The 22,474-nt window shown below is 42.1% G+C and overlaps 1 protein-coding gene across 18 annotated transcripts in view; it reads left to right on the forward strand.

Annotated features, from left to right (window-relative positions):
- DACH2 (dachshund family transcription factor 2) overlaps positions 1 to 22,474 on the forward strand; it is a 732,802-nt gene that overhangs the window by 647,177 nt on the left and 63,151 nt on the right. For all 18 annotated transcript variants that reach the window (XM_069212664.1, XM_069212678.1, XM_069212666.1 and 15 more), the window contains 2 exons: positions 11,811 to 11,956; positions 13,133 to 13,280. In XM_069212664.1, the coding sequence (XP_069068765.1) occupies positions 11,811 to 11,956; positions 13,133 to 13,280 (294 nt within the window). The remainder of the gene's footprint in view (positions 1 to 11,810; positions 11,957 to 13,132; positions 13,281 to 22,474) is intronic.

The following is a 22,474-nucleotide window of genomic DNA, read 5'->3' on the forward strand; positions in this document are numbered from 1 at the left end:
GAAACTGAAACACCGACATGCGAAAAGTATCTACCTTTAATGGTGAATAGGTGAGAAAATGTGCTAAAATGTAATTACTCCCAAAGAAACCACTCGTGTTTCCAAAAGGAGTCATGTTAGTGATAGAAAATACTTCTAGTGTGAGAATGCAATCAGTATGCATTTATGTGTTAAAATCACACCCGAAGAATGTGGGCAAAGAATCCCCTGTCCAAAACAGAAGAGAAGATAAAAAGATGATCAAGAGACACCCTTCGAATTAGTTGACCTACCAGAGAAATGAGAATCAAGTCGTCTACGTATAGTTTTGGCAAGTTTGATACTGTACTTATTATCAGTCAGTCAAGAAAACCAGCTGAAAAATAATTGTACACCTAAAGATTAATGTGTGGGAAGAGACAGTAAAAAGTATATATATTGCTCACCAGTAATATAAACTACGTGAGCCAAGGTATATAAAAAGATGTGGAAAAATTACCTGCAATTGAAAATGTAGAAGGTCAATTGTTGCAGTGTAGGTCCAATAACCAAATTAAATGTAATATCCCCAAACTGGACAAGTTCTGAGTCTTCCAAAATAATATATAGAAGTTAGCAATTTAGAGGCCATGATAAGTCCTGTGTCTGTACAGAAACAAGAAAAATGTAGCAAGTAAAAAGAGGGGAAGAAGAAGAGGTTATATGTTGACAAAGGGATGTAAATCACCATATAAAACAAATGTAGATCAGCCTAAGATTGTTAATGTACTACATGATGTGTGAGACAGTAGCCATGCAGTAAGATACCTTGGTGTCAAAGGTATAAAGACATATATTTGGTAACTTGCTTGGCTACCATGTCATAAATTACATAAACTGTTGGAGGAGCAACAGGTAGATATGTAGGCAATATTTGAGCTTTAAGAATTGAAAACAAAAAGGATGTGATAACCAATTACGTGAATATACAAGCATAGAAATGAGAATATAATATCTCATATGTAAGGGGGTAGCCATGTGGTAAAATGCTTTTAGTTTCAAAGACACATAGATATCTATTAAAAACTTCCTTCCCGATCATGTATGAATTATAAAAAATGGTAGCACGGGCTATTTAAGGAACAACAGGTAGATGTGTAACCAGTGTCTGAACTTTAGTTCTTGAAAACAAAAGGGCGTATTCACTATAGTGTGAGTATCTGATCCAAAATGTACAGACCGGTTTCCATGCATAAACAGTCTATAAGTCCAGATCCAGCCCCCACAACAAAAAGATAAGATGGTTATAGTAACATATCTAGTAAGGTTGACGGGGTGTCCGCTGTCAGAAGTTGACCGGCAAGGAGCCGAGGGGCTGTGTACAACAAACGTAAATAGGGCTCAGTGGAAACAAAGAGAGGACTAATTTTCATTTAGAAGCATTTAAATGACAGGAATAGTAGCGGACATCTTGTAGAGGAACACTAATCTAATCTGAAATGTACGAACCAGTTACTGTACATAAAAGTCTATAAATCCAGGTCCAAACCCCACAACAACAAAAGTATAAAAATAGTTACATATCAAGGTGCCTCAAACACATCTAGAATAAGATTTGGCTATTATCTTTCCTCTCCATGGTTTCTGCAGTGCCTTAATAAAATTACCCCACAGGTGTGTCTCTTGTAGAAATGAGATCACTACCCCATATTGTTTTAAATAACCCAGCACTCTAGTCTGTTTCATCGGGTTCACTAGGCCCCGTACTGTATATTCCATGTCAAAAAGTTATAATGTGATTCCCCTGTGGTCTATGTCATATTGGGTAGTGTACTTGTCTATTTTGGTCCTAGTCAGTGCTATCCAGTAAATTCTCTCATTTTGGAAGCTTCCCAAACCCAATCAAAGTAAGTAAGTGTGGCTGATGTTTCCTCCATTCTGCCCAAGAACTTGAACAAAAAACAAAAATCCTTTGATTCAACCAAACTCCGCCCTCCCCGGGCAGTGGGCCATGTCCTGCAGGCACCCAGACAGAGATATTGCTCCATGGAGGTGCACAACCCCACCCCAGATCCCCATGGCAAAGGTTAAACGTATGTTTTAACAATAATAGTCAATAATCCATTGCCATCAAATCCATTTTGTTTTTGAGTGCCTCTCGTGTGTCATGAATTGCTGCAAGTATTTCTAAAGTGGCTTACACTGTTTTGCAGTTTCCTGAATATGGGGTGAGCCAAGTCTTCTCTATGGCTATGTATTGGCCTTGTACAGGATATTGCACAATTTTATTCACTTATGTGCTCCGCGTGTGCTTGTGTTTCGTCATTGCCAATAGTAGAGTAGAGACTCCTATTTGGGATGAAGTGTACCAGGGTTGCTGCGGTGGCACTTGTACCGTGGGAGGGTGAGGGCCCACTTGCCACCCTAGAGTTTTTCCTTGAGAAGAGTGTAGAGGGTGGGTCACTCGCCCGACGATCAAACACTCTATTCCTCTGTATAGTTCACAAAAAGTTTCAGGCGTATCCCGCCCAACCGGAAGAGGTCAAATGGGAACTCCCCCCCCTCACACTGCCGCGGGGGCGCACCCGTGGCTTGTGCCAATATGAATCTGGCAGGTGAGACTCCCCAAGGCTGGTCCCCAACTCTGCAGTGCAAGACTTTAAAACTAAGGCAGCAAAGTGGGGCTATTCCCTTCCCCACTGGCTTAGAAGGGCATAACAGTCAATGCTGAAAGAAGGGGGGAGATCCGCCAATAACGTTATTCATCCATCCATTGTTTGCAAGCTAGTCCCGAGGCGGTCTGTGCCCTGAAAGGTCAGGTGGGGGTGTTGCAGTTATGCAAAATGTAGTCTGCGATGAGTCCTGCTGCACATGCGGGCCCCTCCTGTTGATTCCTCGAATGTGGAAAGATGGACAAAGGCTTTTCCCAGTCCTGCTGCACAGGATCAGCCATGCTCTCAGGTTGGCTGAGGCCCGCCCCGCGCATGCATGCAGCAGGAGGCCGCCCAGAGGTCTCTCGTCACCTCTGCTGCTTGCCCCTCTGTTTCGCTCTTACCCTCGCCAAGGGGCCAGAGCCTTCAGGGAGATCTACCGCTCTCGGGTGCCAGAGCCCCCATGCTATGTATGCTGTATGCCGTCCAGCCCAGAAGCAGCCCACTAATGAAAGCCCCGTACAAAGGGACTCACAGACAGGCAAGACATAGAAAGTCCCGAAAATGCTGAAGAGGCCAAGTGGGGTGGCATCTGTGGGTATTTTCTGGCTTAGATTGGTCTGGGTAGACAGGTTTATAGCTTGATATTTTCCCCGGGCATAGAGCTCCAGTGGACCGTGTCTAAGCAGCCATCTCGCTCGGCCACATCCCCCTACATCAAAGTTATAGATAATACCGAGAACCACTATATAAAGAGATTTCACAGATATGGGTTAACAACCTTATCTTTCCTCATATCATCATCATTACAGTCACCCTGCCCTGAGCAGTGCCTTTTAACCACAAGGCTGCTAAGTGAAATCCTAAATGCACCTTGCAGTGGTACAGATTGGGGCAATCCTGTGGCAAGCCTTTTAATAATGAGTCATTTTTGTGTACTGCATGACGCAGTCGGGCTCCTTGTGAGCAGTAACTAATACAATTCATAGGACTTAGTAACAGGGAATGTATTGACTTCACAAAAGTAAAACTAAGAGTCCAATGTGAGCTGGCACTTGAACACAGAAACAATGGTACCTGAGAATGCTGTCCTTTGCACTTCAACTTCCTCATCACCGCCAATCAAAAGCAAAGGGGTGGGCGTAATTGACATGAGAATAAGGCCTGATCATTCTGCCACTATGTCTCTTTGGACAGATGTATGAGGTATACCTAGGGTGTGGTTCATGTGATTGCATAAGTGCACAGCGATACTTAAGTGGTAAAGTGCGTTAGGTCGCAGAACACACAAACCTAAACACTACACAATAGTTCCTAAAATAAATGTACAGCATTTACAGTTTTCGTTATCCAAGTTCTGCCATGTACCTATAACACAGCCCCAACCCTTCTTCAGCCAAACGGTTACAATTATAAACCATAAATTTGTCATAGTAATCAGCTATGTAATGTAAACACATATGCTCCTTCCATATACCCCAAGGGCAATCATTTTTCTGTTGATTGATATGTAGACAGACTGTTTCCAATCTTTTGCCCACTGTTGTCCTTTGTATTCTTGTGCAATTTTGTGATGAAAGCATTTGTGCCACTTGAAGTACAGTTTTGACTGTTTCCAACTAGAGATGGCAGAGGTTGTAAAAGGAAACTGACGCGGAAGCCTTTCTCTTTACAATGCAGAAGGGTATACCCGTCCCATTTATCCTGAATATTTGCTCCTGGTGCTGTGTCCATGTTTAATTGCCTTACCAATTAGCATTTCTCGCGCTTGGCTGATGAATGTCTTCCTAAGAGTGCACTTAACAGAGGGCGGGCGAAGAGGGCCTACCTCTTCAGAACCTCAGACCTATTACAAGATTGAAATAGATTTCAAATACATTTATCATTCATCTCCGCGCCGCCTGATTCCAATCAGAAAGCAAGTGATGAATGTTTTGACAGTTCCACCCATACGCACTAAACCCTAATATGCCTCGGCCAGGCTCCCGCCATTACAGACCTTAACATGCGATGTGACCTTGGTCTTGAAGGCATGTTTGGTTAGAGCAATAACTTAATCATAAGAAGCCATAAGTAGAATCCTTCTTCTTTTACTGCTCTTTTTCTGCGACTAGGAAATTTATTGCTTGTGGGACAGCTCGGATATGAACAATGGGCCAAATAGAGTCCAGGGTTATCTCATCTGTGCGAAAACCGCTGCTGAAAATCGATGTGACCTCTGCTACACTGTCGTCCCAATTCCCACCCTGCGTGTCCTATTTGTCTTTCGGCGCAGGCCGAGATCTGTGCGCTGTCTCCAAGCCTCTCTCTCGGGCCAGATTATCAAAATGAATCATTGCCTGCATGCCTCTTATATTTCTATTTATTTTCCTTGTGGTGACTGTTTCCGATGAAATATGGCTCTTTTTTGCATTTGATCCTCGCTCCTGCAAGCTGCACCTAATTTAGCTGTATCTATCTTTTTAAAGAAGAGTAATGCCCCTTTGAACCTTCAATTTACCGAATAGCCCCACCGCAAAACATGCAGCAGGCTACTTGTCACTAGTCAATATACCTTTTCTTGTCAGAGGAATCTTACTTTCATCAGTAAATCGGCATGATTTCTAGATGTGTTGCACATTCCTATTGTGAATTTCACATCTCTGACTCGCTGCTATCAGAACCACGCTATACATTTAACCGCTCATTTGTAGATTCACTAGCTGCGGTAATAACTCAAAGAACATCATAAAAAATGACAAACCCAATAGGCGTGGCCTTGCGTTTAAAGGTAAATACTCATAAATGTTGAGCCTTATGAGGAGCCCGGTGCCACCGGTTGATTCCACCATCTAACACATCTTTAACACTAAAAGATTCTGGTGCAGGGACACATTCAACCATGTAACACCCCTTTATCCTGGAGAGATGCTTAATGAGGGACCTGCATGGCCATACAACACTTTCAATCAGGAAGTAGCTCTGTGCACTCACAGATCGAGCCAAGCAGCACATCTTTACCTATGAGAGGTACTCGGTACTTGAGCAGATCATGCATACACCTTCACTGTGTATTGGAAAGGTGCTCTAGAGAGAGTTACAGCAAACCATTCGCCTTTTATCATATCTTCCTACTCATCCAACTAATTCTACTGTTTACATTTTTTCGTGAGTGCAAACTACTCCCTGATAGGCATTGATATGCTGACCTTTAATCGCTGTAGGGAGATTTGTGTGATGGGTACAAACTTTCCTTTGTTGAAATCTTGAATTTGCCCATCCTTCCTGTGTGATTGTCCCATTCCATGTTGCCAATTGAGGAACCTAGGTGTGAAAGTGGAGCAGCACCTCTTCTTGGAGGCTGATGACATCCTTCTCAGTAGGCTTTTTACACCCAGGGGGTAGCGGCCACCTTTTCTGTATTTGAACTCTCCCAAGAAGGAAAGTGCTGGGCGCTTTTGTGATCTCTTCTTTTGAATATGCTAATGTAGTGTGCCTGACCATGTCCCATTGTTTTGTCAAGTCTGTTATTGAATTTGTCATGCTTGTGCCTTTGCAGGGAAATTAGCAAACAGCAACAAAGGGACTTGGAAATAATTGCAAAATATAAAGGGCATACACAGCAAGAGCAAAACATTTTTGGCGTTGCCATCTTTGGCAAAAAGAACAGTCAAGGTACAATTAAACTACTTCACTGCTCAGGCAGCTAAAAAATAACAGCGGGAGCATCGGAGGAGCGCACACATGGTCCAGCTGGGAGCAAATTAAAGGCAATCACCTTTTCACCTAACTCTGCAATCTTGGCATACCTAAAAAACCAGAATAGGTAAACAAGCAACAAAATTCAGGTTAGAATGGGAAAATAACGGGACTCCTGGGACACATTACTGCCATCTCAGAATAATCAAAGTGATGAAGGACGTAGAGAACATGGAAGAACATTCAGAAAAAAACAGAAGTAACAGAGCATTCAGCTGGGCAATTAGATAGGAGAAGCAAATACTGCTAATAGGGCACATTTAATGACTTTGGACAACACAGTTAAAAAAAACAACACTGAACCATGAGGATCACAGTCAATGAGGGGGAGTGAATATCTCTACGACTGGTGCCTTGTTTCTCTGTTCCCACCGGGCCTACTGTGGGTGTTTGTGTTTAGGAACAGGACACTCCAGGTTCCCAGCCGATGCTGCTATCTAATGTAAAGCTAGATGCAGCCTTGGGTAGGCAGCAGTGGTATCCCTTAATCGGGTCACGGTTTCCTCTAATCTCTACTCAGACACCCAACAGGCAGTAGGTGCTGCGCTCTGTAACTCTCCCGCTCTACCATGGGGATCGCGGCACCAGGATACAGGATACACCCCTGCTGATTCAGAGACACTGCCAAACGTTCTGTATCCAGGTGGCAGGATAAAGGCATGCTGCTTTAAAGTAAATATCAGGTAAATTATTCAAAATAGGGAGGCAAAATTAGATGCACGATCTCAGTGCAACTGACAGTCTGGCATGAATAATATGTTAGTGGACTGAAAGCCTCATTTGAAGAAAAGCATTGGGCAAAGTTAAAAGCTACAATGAGAGGTTTGGAAGAACTATCTTACTAGGAGTAAGGGTTGGCTGCACAGCTCCAGAGTTCTGAGGGCTGGATGCTTTGTCCTCCGTGTGTCATTTCCTGCCTTCCAGACTCAGTCCTACTGCAGGGGACCACTGCCCTGGGCATGTCACACTGTTGCAGCCTTCGTGACTTTCCAACATCAGCGTAAGGATTTAGGGCCAGATGTACCAAGGGGTTTTATCCATTCTGTGTCTATGGGAAAATGTGTTCGTACATATGGCCCTTAGTCCTTGGTCAGCCATTGTAGGCTGGTACATCCAGTTCTCTGCTCAGCCCTGGTCAGTGTGATGGGTGAAGTGAGATCATCATGCTGATCCTTTTCTCTTTATAGCCAGTGCTCTCAGGCACAGCGTGCTCATTATGGATGCAGTTTCTGATTTCCAGAAATACGGGGTTAGTCGAACTGTGCTGCAGTCAGTAGTCTGCAGGGTCTCCCGAAGCTATTTACTCTTTCATTTGAAGCCATCCCACTACGGAGGGGCTGCTGAGGGGTCTGAGTTAAAGGACCAGGTTTCACCATCATATGTGCCATTTGCGATAGCATTTTTGTATCTCAATGTATTATTTTCCAAACTATATTTTTCAGGGGTTTTAATGCAAAGTATGCTTGATAACGTTGATGTATATTTAGTGCCATGTTGTGCAATTCAATACCTGATACTATTTTTGATTTATTTGGAACCATTCAGAGGAGTGAAGCAATGCAAATTTGCAAGCAGATACTTACGTCTAAAGCTTATTATTTGTGCTCCAAATAGATAACTTCAAGTTTCTAGGATAGATCCCATAAGGGAATACAGATCTTTCCATCTCATATATGGATTGCCATCCCAGACTCTTTTCACCCAGTCCTGGATAAAAGAAGCTTCCCAGAGAATGTCTACAAACATAGGCATTCCAGGGATAGATCACAATCTCCACGATATACACTGCCCACCAACTCCAGCCAGTGCCAAGAGAGCAGTTATGGGAATTTGCCCTGTAGAAGAGAATATCATTTATCATGAGAGATTCAAAGGACTGAGAGACAGCCAGGTGTATCACAACTCATTATCAATGAAAGGAGTGTAATGCAGGAAACTATCCAGAAACAATGCTCCTGGTGAAGGGGTGGTGCTCTTTGCAGGGACAGATTCAAGTATACAGCTCTTCCTTTTTAAAGAAAGACAGTTAGTTCAGGGAAAGATCACAATCAATGCTATTTCAAGTATGTGTGCTCAGTGCAGATCCTACCGTACAGCAACAATTCAGCCAGAAGATGCACATCGACAAGCTGTGATTGGGTCAACCACCACGAAGTGCGAGGAAGGAGCTGGCAACACAGGAGGAGAAGTGAGCATGGGGAATTGAAGCGGCAAAGGCAATTTAAGGGGGTGAAAGAGAGAGCTGTGTCCAGACAGGCACATACAGAGATCAGACAAATTCATTTCTGGCATGCAATGTTACACATATGACAGTATAGGGCCTGGAATCCAGCCAACCCGGAAAATAAAGAACTCCAACAATAATTCCGTTAGCCCCAGAAAACTACTTTAGAGTAACCTAACCTGCTCACTGTGAGGAAGGTTCAATAGGAATCCTGACTTTTCCTGAAAGTAGCAGGCAAAGGTGTTTAACGACCATACATGTTTCAATCAGGTCTGCAAAGTAACATGGCTTAATAGTGATTTGTATGAATGGGAACGAATGGTGATGTTGAACGCCCGCAGCTATGTGGCCTTAAATTAAACATTCTTCTTAATCATTTGTACACCAAACACCATTCTTACAGAACTAAAGAACGGATTCAGGTCACAAGCAGAAACTGTAGGCATGAACATTTCGACTGAGGGAACCTGGCACATAGCTTTGACGGTTCTAAAAAGAATTCAAGTGGCACATTAAGGTTAGCATGAAGATCAACACTGAGCTGTGGCAAACAATACCAATCCACAAGTGTATAATTATAGGCAACTGACTGAGCAGTAGATTCATGTGTGTGTTTTTACTGGGACATGGTGCACTTGGATAACATCCATGCTGATCCGGATCTTAAGGTGAGATGGAAGTAGTTCGAGTGGGAAATGGAGCTGAGGAAATCCAATTTAAACTCTTAGCAGGGATACGAGTGGGCCTCTTTTACAACTGATACCATTAGTTGATGATTTTTAATTGTTTGACAGCCTCGTGTTTTAATTCCTAGGTACATTTTATTGACTCATTTAATCAACTCTCGACAGCGTGACCAGGACTTGAATTAGCATTGCCACCCTTAACAATGAACAGCATATTCGAAATACGAAAGAAACAGCTTGTTTTAGGGGAATCGAGCCTTGGAATGTGGATTCGCACTAAAACGAGAACCTATCTGTTCCACTGTAAAAAGAAATGAAAGGAAAACATAAACACATGCACATCACATGCTGAGTTAGACATCCAACTATCCGTAAGACTTCAAGTGTTTCCACAAAATGCTCACTGACCTCGCACATTAAAGTTCTCTTTGTAATGTTTGACTGAAAATATTAAAATTGTGCGAGTCAAAAATCCACGAATCAATGATAGTCTACTTATAATATTAGCAGTAACTTTTTTTTTTTTTTTACCTCAAGCTTCACAGCACCCTTTTACCGTTTCTGAGTGCTGTCAATTGTAGGTGTCTCGGTGCCTCGATATGTGCTATTGCCTTTCAGTGCAGAATAAGATTGGTTGTTCGCTGTACCCCAGATAACATATTCTGTAATATTGATCATATTGGACTTTTCCAAGTCTAATGCACATTCGAAAGTAAAAAAAAAATCTGTGTTAGTGTTTTGGGGGATAGAGAACAAATTAAATGGTTGCTGGGTGGCACTGTGGCACACATTTGTAATATCAAACAATATACAAATCAAAACTTGTATCGGTTGGTGCTTCATACAGCAGGAAGGGTGGCCCCCAACTACCTTAATCACATACATGTTTAAAACATGGAAAATATCCATCGACCACACAAAATTAAAAGTCCACTGTAATTATATAAGCAATTCAGTTTTAATGCAGTCTTCATGCCTCAGATTTCCAGCAATCACGCTTAAAGTCTTTCAGGTCTTTTACTCTTACCCAACATGTTTTTTCGAGATGTCGTATCACTTCTTTGGGGCTAAAAATAAATAAAATCACTATTTTGCATCAGTATCGCCCAGAACACATTATCCTATTTCACAATTTCCTGTTGTCTCATGACCAAGCCATATATAAAAATCCAGTTCTACCTTTAATGGAAACCCCCAATGCGGAAACCGAAGAGGACAAAGTGAAATTAACCACAGGCATTTACATCCGTGTGCGAAGGTTTTTTTCTAAGAGTTAGGGAATAGCACCTGTAGCCAAAGTCAGGTTATCCAAGTAGAGCTCAAAGAAGCTGAAAGACCAGGACTAGGGTCTCATGGGACTTCCTGTCTAGCCACATCTGTCAACATTATTCTTCACCAGGCTCACTCACGCATCCAATTCACTGCACTACACTACGTAAGCCTTCAGATGTATGATAGTGGCACAGAGATTGACCATCTTTTAAGAGAGGAAGCAGGTAACAAAACTAGTGTAACAAACTTTCAGAATCCTATGTACCACAAGATGAGGAAACCTGCTTCAGAAATGGGAAAGGACGATCTATGGCTCATCCATAAAAACCTGCACTAGAGGCATGCATCCCTGATGACTCCAAAGAAAACGCAATGTATACTGCTAAGGTGATAAGAATCCTAAATTACTGTTTACAAGGGATTTGTAATTTTTGGGACCAATTCGTAAACTTTTTTTCACACGGAAATGTAACTTGTGTGGAAAAATAACAACTGCTCATGTAAAATCTATATGCTGGCTCATAAACTCAGGATCTAAGTATTTTGATGTTCACAAAAAGTCACGCATGACTGTAAAAGATTCACCAAGCGTCCCAGTTGTTTTGCAGTCATAAATGTGAATGCAATCAAAAATCTTACATTTGTGATATAAAATGTCACATTCACTCATCATATGTATGTGAATTTATTACGGTGCAGATTATCCAGCTTGAATGGTCAGGTACACAGGTGTTTGCCAGAAAATTTTAAATATCATAATTTGCTATAATGTTCACCAGGCTTTGTGAATAAGTAACCAATTGTAAAACTCTGTTAATAATAGGTATACGTTTCTACATCAAAGATATATGGCCTTCCTTTAAAAGTGACAGGCCCTGTTTGTATGTGCCCTACCGCATCTCAATTACTCTTTTAATTAAAGCGATACAACTTTCATGTCCATTTTCCCTTTAAATTTCAACTTGCTTTTGTACGGAGGATTCAGCATTTTCTGCTACCCCCAGGGTGAATGCAAACTTGCTCCGTTAATTGTATTTTAATTACATTCCTATACTGTTTACATAAATGAGCATAAAGGACTATTTTTGTATGCGTTGATCTTCTGGTTTTGGTAGGTTTACCCCAATGTGACACACATGGTAATGTTGATGTTATACTAAGGTTGATGTCTTGTATGAGGACATCTCAAGTGAGCATTGTTTTCAGAAAGTTAGCCACCTTTTGTACAATTGTGATTGAACGATTTAGTGTTTGACGATCCTTTCTGCTTTGCTTTTACAGAAGAAATACAAATTGCCATTCCAATAATGAAACCAAACTTAGAGAAGGTGCAGCTGGCCGGGCAGGCCTTACCTCCAGGATTCCCAGCTCCTTTCCTGTTTGCCGATGGACTTTCGTCGGTAGAAACACTCCTAACCAATATTCAGGTAAACATTCTGTTATGGCTTGTTCATGGGATGTGTTTATGGTCGGTCTATGGAACGTCCCTGTGTAAATATTCCACCAGTGATGCTCCAAGGACACCATAGCGAAAGGGTAGAATGCTGGGGGTGGGTGGGGGGAGGGGGTGGTGAGGGAGAGAGAGAAAGCTCTTGAAGAGGAAGGAAGCGACCACTGTGCCACTGCTGATGAGAAGAAACATCTATAAACTACAGCGTTTGCCTAGCGAGATAACTCTGCACATTCTTTGCATTCACGTTTCATATATCTCCGTTCTTGTCACAAATGATTGCTCTCACCTAACAAAAGACTCAATTACTGTATGTCTCTTGACATCAAAATCTCAGTTGATGTGAGAAACAAATTTGATAATTTAAGAGGTTAAGCAGTATGTTTGGATTCATTTGAAATCAAGAGCTTTGCACATTTAGGCTCGGATCACAAGTTGATCAATGAGTAAAGATAACTCCTGTTTCTACACATATCAGAATTGAGAATGGTGCAGTCATAATCTCACCTCCCTCTTACATTTTGACATGTGAACAATGAACATATGTACCAGTGGAAAGCGCTTGCAGAATTCGGTGTGGTAAACACCAAACCCCTCATGTTAAACTCAATTTATCAGCTGTTAACTCGGAATAAAACACTGAAAATATCTCATCCCACTGTGTCAGTATTTACCAAGTCTGGTAAATACCTCTTATTCATCTGCCACACTTGTTATCAGGCCTAAGGAAAAAAGCCATGGAACATATGATATTTTTCACAAATTTCAAAACAGTTTATAAACTAATCAGTCTACCATGTCCACCAGCAATGCCGTCCAGATGTGGTCAGCATCAGCTCAAGCTTCATTCCTCATCCCACTTTATAAATGTATGGAGGAAGACAGCTACTTGGATTTGGGATCAACATGTGAACTAAGTATGGACTTGCAGGAACACTCTTCCACTGCAGTAAGCATGTGCAAATGTTTGCCCAAGATGACTCTATCAAAAATGACAGTTTGACATAAAGTCTGTAGTCTTTAAATCAAACACTTGGTTATTGCAACAAAATGTTCTTCTCATCGAATTATTTCGACCTTGCCATACCATCTCCTTTTGAGAAGGAAGGACCTCATTGTTGTGCAGCAAATTTCAAAGTAATCTTTCTTGCAGGGTCTCCTGAAAGTGGCAGTGGACAACACAAGAGTCCAGGACAAACAGATACAGCAAGAAAAAAAAGAGTTAAAGATGGAGCTGTGCAGGGAGAGGGAGATGAGAGAAAACTTGGAAAGGCAACTTACTGCAGAACTCCAAAGCAGAGGTGAGTGTGGACAGCACAATGGAAAGCAGCAAGTGTTGAACCCCTTTGCGCAGATGATATGAAAGAATCATTACCTGTGGGAGCCTTGTTCTGCAGTCGAAAGAGGACAGATGGCATAAGCACATTAACATTGACTGTTGTGAGTTATGGCATCTTGAGGGCTTTGTATGCTCACATACAGCTATTATGAATCTATGTTTGCAAAATAACCTACAATCAGGGTTGGACTGGCCTATCGGGCCATCAGGAAGTGCCCGATGGGCTGGTCCGACAGGTTAGCAAGTGGTGGACCTGTTTTATGGCTAGGTGGACCAAGTTTTACTGTTGTTTTCCTGGGTATTACCACAAACAGTGCCTGGAGCAAACACGTATGCATGCAGTCTTCCATACCCCCCAAAAGAATCCAGTGTGTCTTTACAAATTCAAAACTGGCTGACTGGCAAATGTGGGCCACTTTATTAGCTATTAGGTTCTCTAACAGGGCCACTTTTATTTTGGTGCCCAGGGTATTTTTGTCCTAGTCCGCCCCTGCCCGCAAATGGGCTTTTCTAGGTCCCAACACTTAATTTATGTACAGTACTGCTTTTGTAGTATCTATCCCACTGCAGACCCTGTAGTGCAGCCACAGGCAGCCCTCGACTGAACACTTCTTTTATATATATGAAGTAGTCTGCCTAAATTACGTTTTAGGCAGAAGCTAGCATGAATTTGTTGCCAGACTCATATTGAGCCACAGAACTTGCAGGTTTGTACATAATGGCAATACAGGTGGGTTGCCTAAGTGAAATGAGTGGGTCACCTTCATAATATTGTTTGGAGGAAATGAGAAGCCTAATCAACAAAAGTCAATGATGTATTTTGGCACAGAGGTCAACATCTATCTGTTGTTTTGTGGATTTGCTTCATTGCACAAGGAATGATTGGCATGGCAGGAGTAGAAGAGTATGTGTAAGGATGTATATTTGTGGTGTTTGCATAGTGTAAACCCTGCCAAAAGACAGCAAAGCCTGTAGAGGTTCAATGGCAAAGATACATTCCACAAATGTAGGTAGGTTCTGGGAACAGAAGTGGACTATTATTGCATTGTGATGTAATGTACTGTCCTAAATTGGAACAGAATTGTGGCATTACTGATGGCAATCAGGATGTTTTCCCACATCTGGGGTGCATAGATGGATATGACCTCTTACCTTATTCTTTTGTTTTAACACGTTTTTGCCTTCAGTCATCTAATGGTGTTTTTGCTGAGGGAGCCTCATGTAGTGAGAGCCACCGCAGATGGTGAGCTTCTTAGCCAGATCAGTGGGGTGCTGGTTGTGCCAATGGAATTCCATCAGGATGGTTGTGATGTGCTCATATTTTTCCAGTCAATACATGTGACATGCTACAGCTTGTAGGATACCCTTTAGGTTAGGAGAGCCACCTTGCAGATTAGAAAATTATGAAGGGCTTGCATAAAGGTTCTGAAGTTGCTTTCTGGAAGGAATTATGACACATTCTTTAGCAGAGAAAGCTGGTACCAGACTGTCTTTTTTTTCCTAACAATGTGTTCTTAGTGGCTGAGCTTTATGTCCAAGGAGAATCCAAGTGACATTACATTGGGTGAAAGTTGGGGTTTGCAGCTATCAAGGTTCATGTCTTTGATCCAGGTTTGGACTAGTTGCTTCTTGATATTCTTATCAAATACCAGAAGTTATGTTTTGATGGGGTTGAGCTTCAGGTAGGTGTTGGGCATTTAGATATGGTTGAACTATAGACTGTGTTTGAGGTGTATGTCTGGAGCAGAGGTGTCTGATATCTGACATGTTCCACTGTTCCTCTATCCCGAGCCATTGCCTGACCACTCCTATAAGTAAAGCTCAATATGGCTTGGTGATGTCAATTTTAAGGCTTAAGTAGATGCAGTGGCTCCCCCCTGACCCCCTGACCTAAATAAGGCTCTTAGTATGAAAGAAGTGGATCCCTATCGTATTGATCATCAGAAAAGTGGGTAAAAGTTGTGTGTGCAAATTAAGTGTAAATTGGTCGAGACATTTTAACTCTTTTTAGGTGAGTAGGTCGGTTGAAGTAATTATTTGAATCATCTTATAAATTTACTATAGACTTATAGAGTGAGTCTTGAGAATTAGTGACAGTGATTGGGACCACCTTCAGTAAAAAGTGCACCCCTTTTATTTCTGATTGGGTTTCATTGTGAGTGTAAGCTAGGGGTTGAATGGGCCTGCGTAGGTTGTTTTCTAAAGAGGGGCAAATACAATTTTTATTCAGATTGTGTTTGCAGGAAAACATAATCCATATAAAATTTCAGAACTATCTAGTGAAAATTATTTTCTTAGCTAAAAAATAACAAGCCTTCTCCATGTATGCATCCAGGGAATGGAATGAAATTCCCATATCCATCAGCACCGCCTATACCTTCTCAATATATGAGAAATCTAAAGGCACACCTCTTTAAAGAGTATTACATCATGACAAAGTAACAGTCTACTTATGCTCCTAGAACCCAATTACTCCAGAAACCGCTCATTTACTGTATCTTTGCCTTTTCCCTGTACAGCCTTCTACTGCCTTTTTTTCTAGATTTACACTGCACAAATACCACACAAATAAATATAAAGGAATGTGGAAATAGCCAAGCAGTACAAAATAGATGCAGGGCAATACATATGGAAACAATAAAATACACAAATTGATATAATATATAAACAAAACATAAGAAAATAACATGATTTTAGTTGTTATTAGATAACAAATTATGGGGCTGAAGTTCTTCATCTGTGAATGGCCTTTGTTTTGGGGGCAGAGCCTCTTGTGAATAGTTCCCTTCTTCTCTCTATTTGTCATCTTAATGAAGCCATTCATGAATCTCTTCTTGGACCAGTACATATTTGTCTGTTCTTCGGTTGATGTCACACACATATGCCTCACTTATACTTGAGACTTGCAGCTGGTGTGGCTGGAATTAGTGAAGTATGTCTAAGGCTCAACCACAGTAAGGCTGGGTTTTGATTATTGGGCCTAGATATTGCCTCAATATGAACCTGCATTCATGTATCTTGAGAGACTATGATATCTTATTGAAAGCTTCCTTAAGTTTCAATTCCCCATAAAATGGAAAATCTTCATAAATCCAGCTCTGGTTACTCCACCTTAGTCATACATTCCATTCACACAGACCTTGCTAAGGGTATAATATGATTCTGGATAAGGTGATTCTAGCGAATCATGGACACATTATCCTGTTTGTGAGCTCGTCTGATCAATTCACTAGTCGACATTCAACTATAGGTACATTTAAAGTTCTGTAACTTGTGTTCAATGATTAAACTAATTTGCTCCATATTATCTTGATTAGTAATCCATTTTACAGTGCTCTAAAAAATTTGTGCTTTGAGCTGCTTGCATCTCTGATGAGTGTTAAATCCTCTGCAACACTGTGAAGCAGTTGATTTGACATTAACATGGACTTAACATGAACAGAAGAATAGACATAACATAGTGGTCACCTATGAAACCAGAAGGTGCCTACTTCATAATCCAAAACATATCAGCTAAGGAGTATGTTTCCTCTCTCCTGTCACCATGTACACTCTTGCTATGGGCTGAACTAATAATTGCAAGTATGAGGAGTTGAATTGATACTGTTTCCATCTCCAGATCCTTCCCCGAGAACATAAAAAATCTTGCTCTTGATCGGGACAGTGCGAAAGTCAAATTAATCTTGTTGTACTCTGGCAGTCTAAGGTCTGCTGTCATGTCTGAATATAAAAATGAAATAAATGCTTCCATGCAGCTCTTACGGCTTCCCAGAATAGCTGATAATAGAGATACTTCTCTTACAATTTAAGGAAGTGTCTGTTTCAATCTGAAAATATCATTAAAAAGCACTAATATGTGTCTCTGTACTTATGACAGTGTGCATAACATTAGCCGAGATTAGCAGTTTTATGAATTAAAATATCATTGGTTGTAAAACCATAGCATATTCAGTGGTAGTTATAGAAGTGTTCAAGTTGAAATCATGGGAGGAACAGATAAGAATGGTTTAAATATGCTATGTTTTTTTTTATTCCACAGTACTTATGCATATCTTTACCCAGAAAGCATGCTCTTGTGATTTGTTGAAAATCTGACCAGTCGTTTGATAGGAATTAAACTTCACAATTTACAGATATCTAGCAGTGCAGTACCACAGAGGGAGTACTGAGCGAGCACAGAGAGAAACAAGCATTTGCAATGCAATGGGTCTCGCGTTTGCTTGAGTTAGAGCTATTAGCGTTGAAAATTCCTAATTGGACTTTTCTTGCCTCATACATTTGAAATGAAAAATAAAACAGTTGACATAAGCGAGCCAATTCAAAGTGCCACAGCCACCCTGAGCGTGAGCTCGAAGGAGACACACGAAAGGAAAAACAGTTCGTCCCAGTCAAACGTGCAATTATCCATGTAGAAAGGTCGGTCCCCAAGGCAAAACCGCCCCAAGGAGGGACAAACTTAAAGCATTGCCAATGATAACAAAGGATTTTTAAAAAGCAAGTCCATGAATGAGTGAAAGTGATGGGCGTGAGGTGGGCGCGGTTAAAAGCCCACTTAGATACCAAGTTGTCGGAAAAGCAGCACTTGTGCGCTGCTATGCTCGACCTAAAAAGGAGAAATTAAGCAATCTTATAGGTTGGTCCCCATGGAACTGAGAACAGTCCCATGAGACAGAGACAGAGCTCTGTGGTTGGCTGGCCGCAACATGAAGAAAAATGTTGTGGCCACCTTTTTAGGACGGTGGCCCCATGTCCAGAAAATGAAAATAAAATAACATAAAGAGGGGCAGGGTAGGGGTACCCTAACCCCCTGGCCCTTGTGGGGGTCCCAGAGGTACCCCCGTAGGTTATAGTGCAAAAAACATTTATTTTGCATGTCTTCTGACTCGGCCTACTTATGTGATACTCAGTGCAGGCTCTGCAAGAATTTGCATGAGCGGTGCACAATTACTACAATATTACCACAAGGTTACCATGAAACCAGAAAAAAAAGACAAAGAAAAAGTTGAGTAGGTGTCCAATGGTGTTGTGCAACCATGGAGGGTTAGCCAGCAATGGGGAGTTGGCTGCCTGTGGTGCGGTGGGGTTAGGTGCAGGGCCTCACCACAGGCACAATCCTAGGGCTGAAGGCCATGCGTGGCAGGGATGTCACCTGTGGGGGGTGACCCCAACCTGAGCACGGTCTAAGGCTGAAGGGCAGGGTTTTGGATGCCTGCAGGGAGTTGGGCACAGGGTCTGACCACAGGGCAGGCTGTGCACCCAACCCCTTACAGCCCACCCTACAGCCGTGCACTTCACGAGTTTGGGATAATAAAACTTTACTTCATGTTGAAAAAACCTAGAAATACACTGGAAAAAAAACAAAGATTAAAGTGATGTTATAGTTAGGCATAGTAATGCCTCACTTTACATTTTAAAAAAAACATTAGAAATTCACTGAAAAAAAACAAAAGTTGAAGTTGCGTTACAGTTAGGTAAAAATCTTATTTAAAAAATACCATTTTAAACTAAAGAAAACACTGAAGTTCACCAATTATACTTAACTTAAGTAACTATAACTTGCACACTTGCCATGCACTGCTTATCTCACATATTATATAACTCATGACATGTTCTATGACATCAATAATAATATTAGTTATGGCATCTCAAATGACATTATTGACACCACTGTGCATGGCAAGTGTGCAGCTTCTAGTTACTTCAGTTAGGCAAAACTAGAGAATTTCAATGTTTCTCTAGTGTAATATGGTATTTTTAATTGATATTTTCACCTAACTATAACATCACTTGACCCTTTGTTTTTTCAATGAATACATAGACTACCTGATATTTTAACTTCTACAAATACATTTCAAATTTGAAAATAATTGTTACTGTTTTACTGTTGGTTTGTATACTCGATTATAGAAAGGAGCTAACTCCTACCCCCACAACTCTTCAACTATCCTGAGAGTCTGCTGATGAGATTTCAAAATACGGGTATCTAGTTTGGAGTATTGGCTAGGGAATACTGATTTACCTGAATATTTTTGCCAAGATATCTGGAACCAAAGAGAGTTAATTATAGTAAACCTACTATACTTACCTATACATACTTACCTGTCAATGTTTTGATTCTCAATATTTTGGCAATTATATTGTGGTAATAACATTTTCTCTACTTATATTTCATACCTCCACCTCATAGGATATTTTTAGTCTCATATCCGATGATCGTCCCATACTGTAAGAGAAGAGTGACCTCTATATGAACCTTTCATGGTTTCCTAAACTACAATACAAGTAATTGTGATAGTATGTTTGAATTTAGTGGACAGCACAATCTCAACAGAGAGTGATGCAAATTTAGTTTTATACCTAGAGAGCATATTTTGATCACGGGCCATCACAATGAATGTCTTTGCAGAAACCTGCAACAAGGAAAAACAAACCTTTACAATAATCCAGCCTTTATGAATGGATTATGTCGGACCTGGCCCGTTTTGCAGGGTCATTCCCAAACATCCTCCTATTTTATCTGACCATTTTGTGTTGGCTTTAGGACTTTGGGCACTTAACCACTAACCAGTGCTAAAGTGCATTTGCTCTCTCTCTAAGTTGTATTGTTGATTGGTTTATCCATGATTGGCATTTGATTTACTAGTAAGTCACCTAGTAAAGTATACTAGAGGTGACCAGAGCCTGTAAATCAAATGCTACTGCTGGGCCTGCAGCACTGATTGTGCCACCCAAGTGAGTAGTCCTGTAAACATGTCTCAGACCTGCCACTGCAGTGTCTGTCTGTGCAGTCTTGCACTGCCAATTCGACCTGGCAAGTGTACGCACTTGCCAGGCCCAAACCTTCCTTTTTCCTACATGTAATTCACTCCTAAGGTAGACCATTGGTAACCTTATGGGCAGGGTGCAGTGTATTTAAGAGGTAGGACTTGTACTGGTGTATTTAACTTGTCCTGATAGTGAAATACTGCAAAATGTGTTTTTCACTATTGCAAAGCCTTTCTCTCTTATAGGTTAACATGGCTCTGCCTTTCTATGTCTTTTAAGTGCACTTTCCCATTCGGAGCAGATAATGATCTGGAGTTTGGGGTCTCTGAACTCACAATTTAAAATTACATCTCTAGGTAGATTTGGTTTTTAGATTTCAGTTTGAAAATGCCACTTTTAGAAAGTGGGCATTTTCTTGCTTTACCATTCTGTACCTCTGCCTGGCTGTGGAATCCACATTTGGGTCAGACTGACAGTTGGGCTGTTTGTGAATTCCCTCTAGACAGTGACACAAAGGGAGCTGAGGAGTGTCCTGAGCATCCTGACGAGCCTCCTGGGCTAGAGTGGGGAGGGAGGAGCTGACACACCTGAAAGGACTGGGCCTGTCCTCACATAATGCAGTCTCCAATCCACTGGTATGTCTCTGGGGCCAGGTCTCGGAAAGGCAGGATCTAGTGAATAACAGAGACTTTCCATTAAAGTTTGCCTACTTCAAAGGCAGAAATTAGTATAGGTAGTGGGCCCCAAACTTTTAGGACACTTCTGGATCAAGAGGAACCTCTGCCAAGGAGAAGAGCTGGAGGAGGAGTACTGCTCTTTTGCTATGTGTGCTGTGCTGGGTTGGCCTGCAGTTGCTGCTTCTGCCTTAGAGAGGAAAAAGAGTGGCCTGTGCTGTGTATCCTGCTTGTGAAGTTTTTCAATGGACTTGGACTGAGCTTGCCTCCTATTAAGAAGTTTCAGGGACAGCAAAGACTTTACTGACCATTCTCTGGGTCCACCTGCTGTGGACCCTAACTCACCAGGTGGTGCCTAGTCCAGTTTCTGGGCCCTTGAGTGTGAAAGCTGGTTGAAAATCAGGAACAACCGAGTACACCAATGCTGGCTGATGCCGGGACTGATGCCACTGCCTGACCCTGCAATGCTGCCTTCAACCAAAGCCATGGTCCCCACTGGTGTGTGTAGGAATGTACCCTCTTTCTAGACATGGTTGCCCCCATTTCCTGCCTGATGTCAGTGTGCTTGACTGTGTCATACTCAGGACCCCAGTAGTTATGCTTTCTCCCTTCAAAATGGTTGTTGGATACTGTTAACACAGTATTTCACCCACAATTGGCATACTGGTGCCCCCTTATAAGTCCCTAGTATATGGTACCTAGGTACCCAGAGCATTGGGGTTCCAAGGAATCCCTAAGGGGTGCAGCATATATTTAGCCACCCATTAGGAGCCCATGCAAAGGCTTCTGCAGGACTGCCATTGCAGCCACTGTGAAAGGGTGCAATCACCCTTTCACTGGCATTTACAGTGCACCAGGTCACTTATAGGTCACCCCTATAGCAGGCCCGCCAGCCCTGAAGGCAGGGTGCAAAGTACCTGTGTGTCAGGACACCCCTGCACTAGCAGAGGTGCCCCCTCGACCTCCGGGACAATTTTCCCAGACTTCGCGAGTGCAGGGATGCCATTTTACGCGTGGACTGGACATAGGTCACTACCCATGTCCAGGTACATAATGGTAACTCTGAAAATAGGCATGTTTGGTATCAAACATGTAGGAATCATACCCCTATGCTTTTGCAAGCACTGGTTGTATGATCCCATGCACTCTGGGGGCTCATTAGAGGACCCTATGTACTGCCATTACAGCCTTCTGAGGTTTTCCAGGCAGCCCCAGCTGCTGCCACCTCACAGACAGGCTTCTGCCCTTCTGTTGCTTAAAAAGCTCAAGCCCAGGAAGTCAGAATAATAGATTTCCTTTGGGAGAGGGGTGTTACACCCTCTCCCTTTGGAAAGAGGTGTTACAGGCTTGGAAGGGGTAGCCTCCCCAAGCCACTGGAAATGCTTTGAAGGGCACAGTTGGTGCCATCCTTGCATAATCCTGTCTACACTGGTTCAGGGACCCCCAATCCATACTCTGGTGCAAAAATGGACAAAGGAAAGAGCGAGTGACCACTCACCTGTCCAACACCGCCCCAGGGGTGGTGCCCAGAAATCCTCCATAGGGTCCCTGGGTTTTGCCATCTTGGATTCCAAGTTGGCTGGGATTTCTGGGAGCATCTGAGTGGCCAGTGCCAGCAGGTGATATCATAGCCCTCTCCTGATAGGTGTTTACCTGGTTAGGTGACCAATCCCTTTTCAGGGCACTCCTTTGGATGGTTCTTCAGATTTCAATGGCA

Source organism: Pleurodeles waltl, chromosome 2_1 (assembly GCF_031143425.1).
Source record: "Pleurodeles waltl isolate 20211129_DDA chromosome 2_1, aPleWal1.hap1.20221129, whole genome shotgun sequence".
NCBI classification, from domain to species: Eukaryota; Metazoa; Chordata; class Amphibia; order Caudata; family Salamandridae; genus Pleurodeles; species Pleurodeles waltl.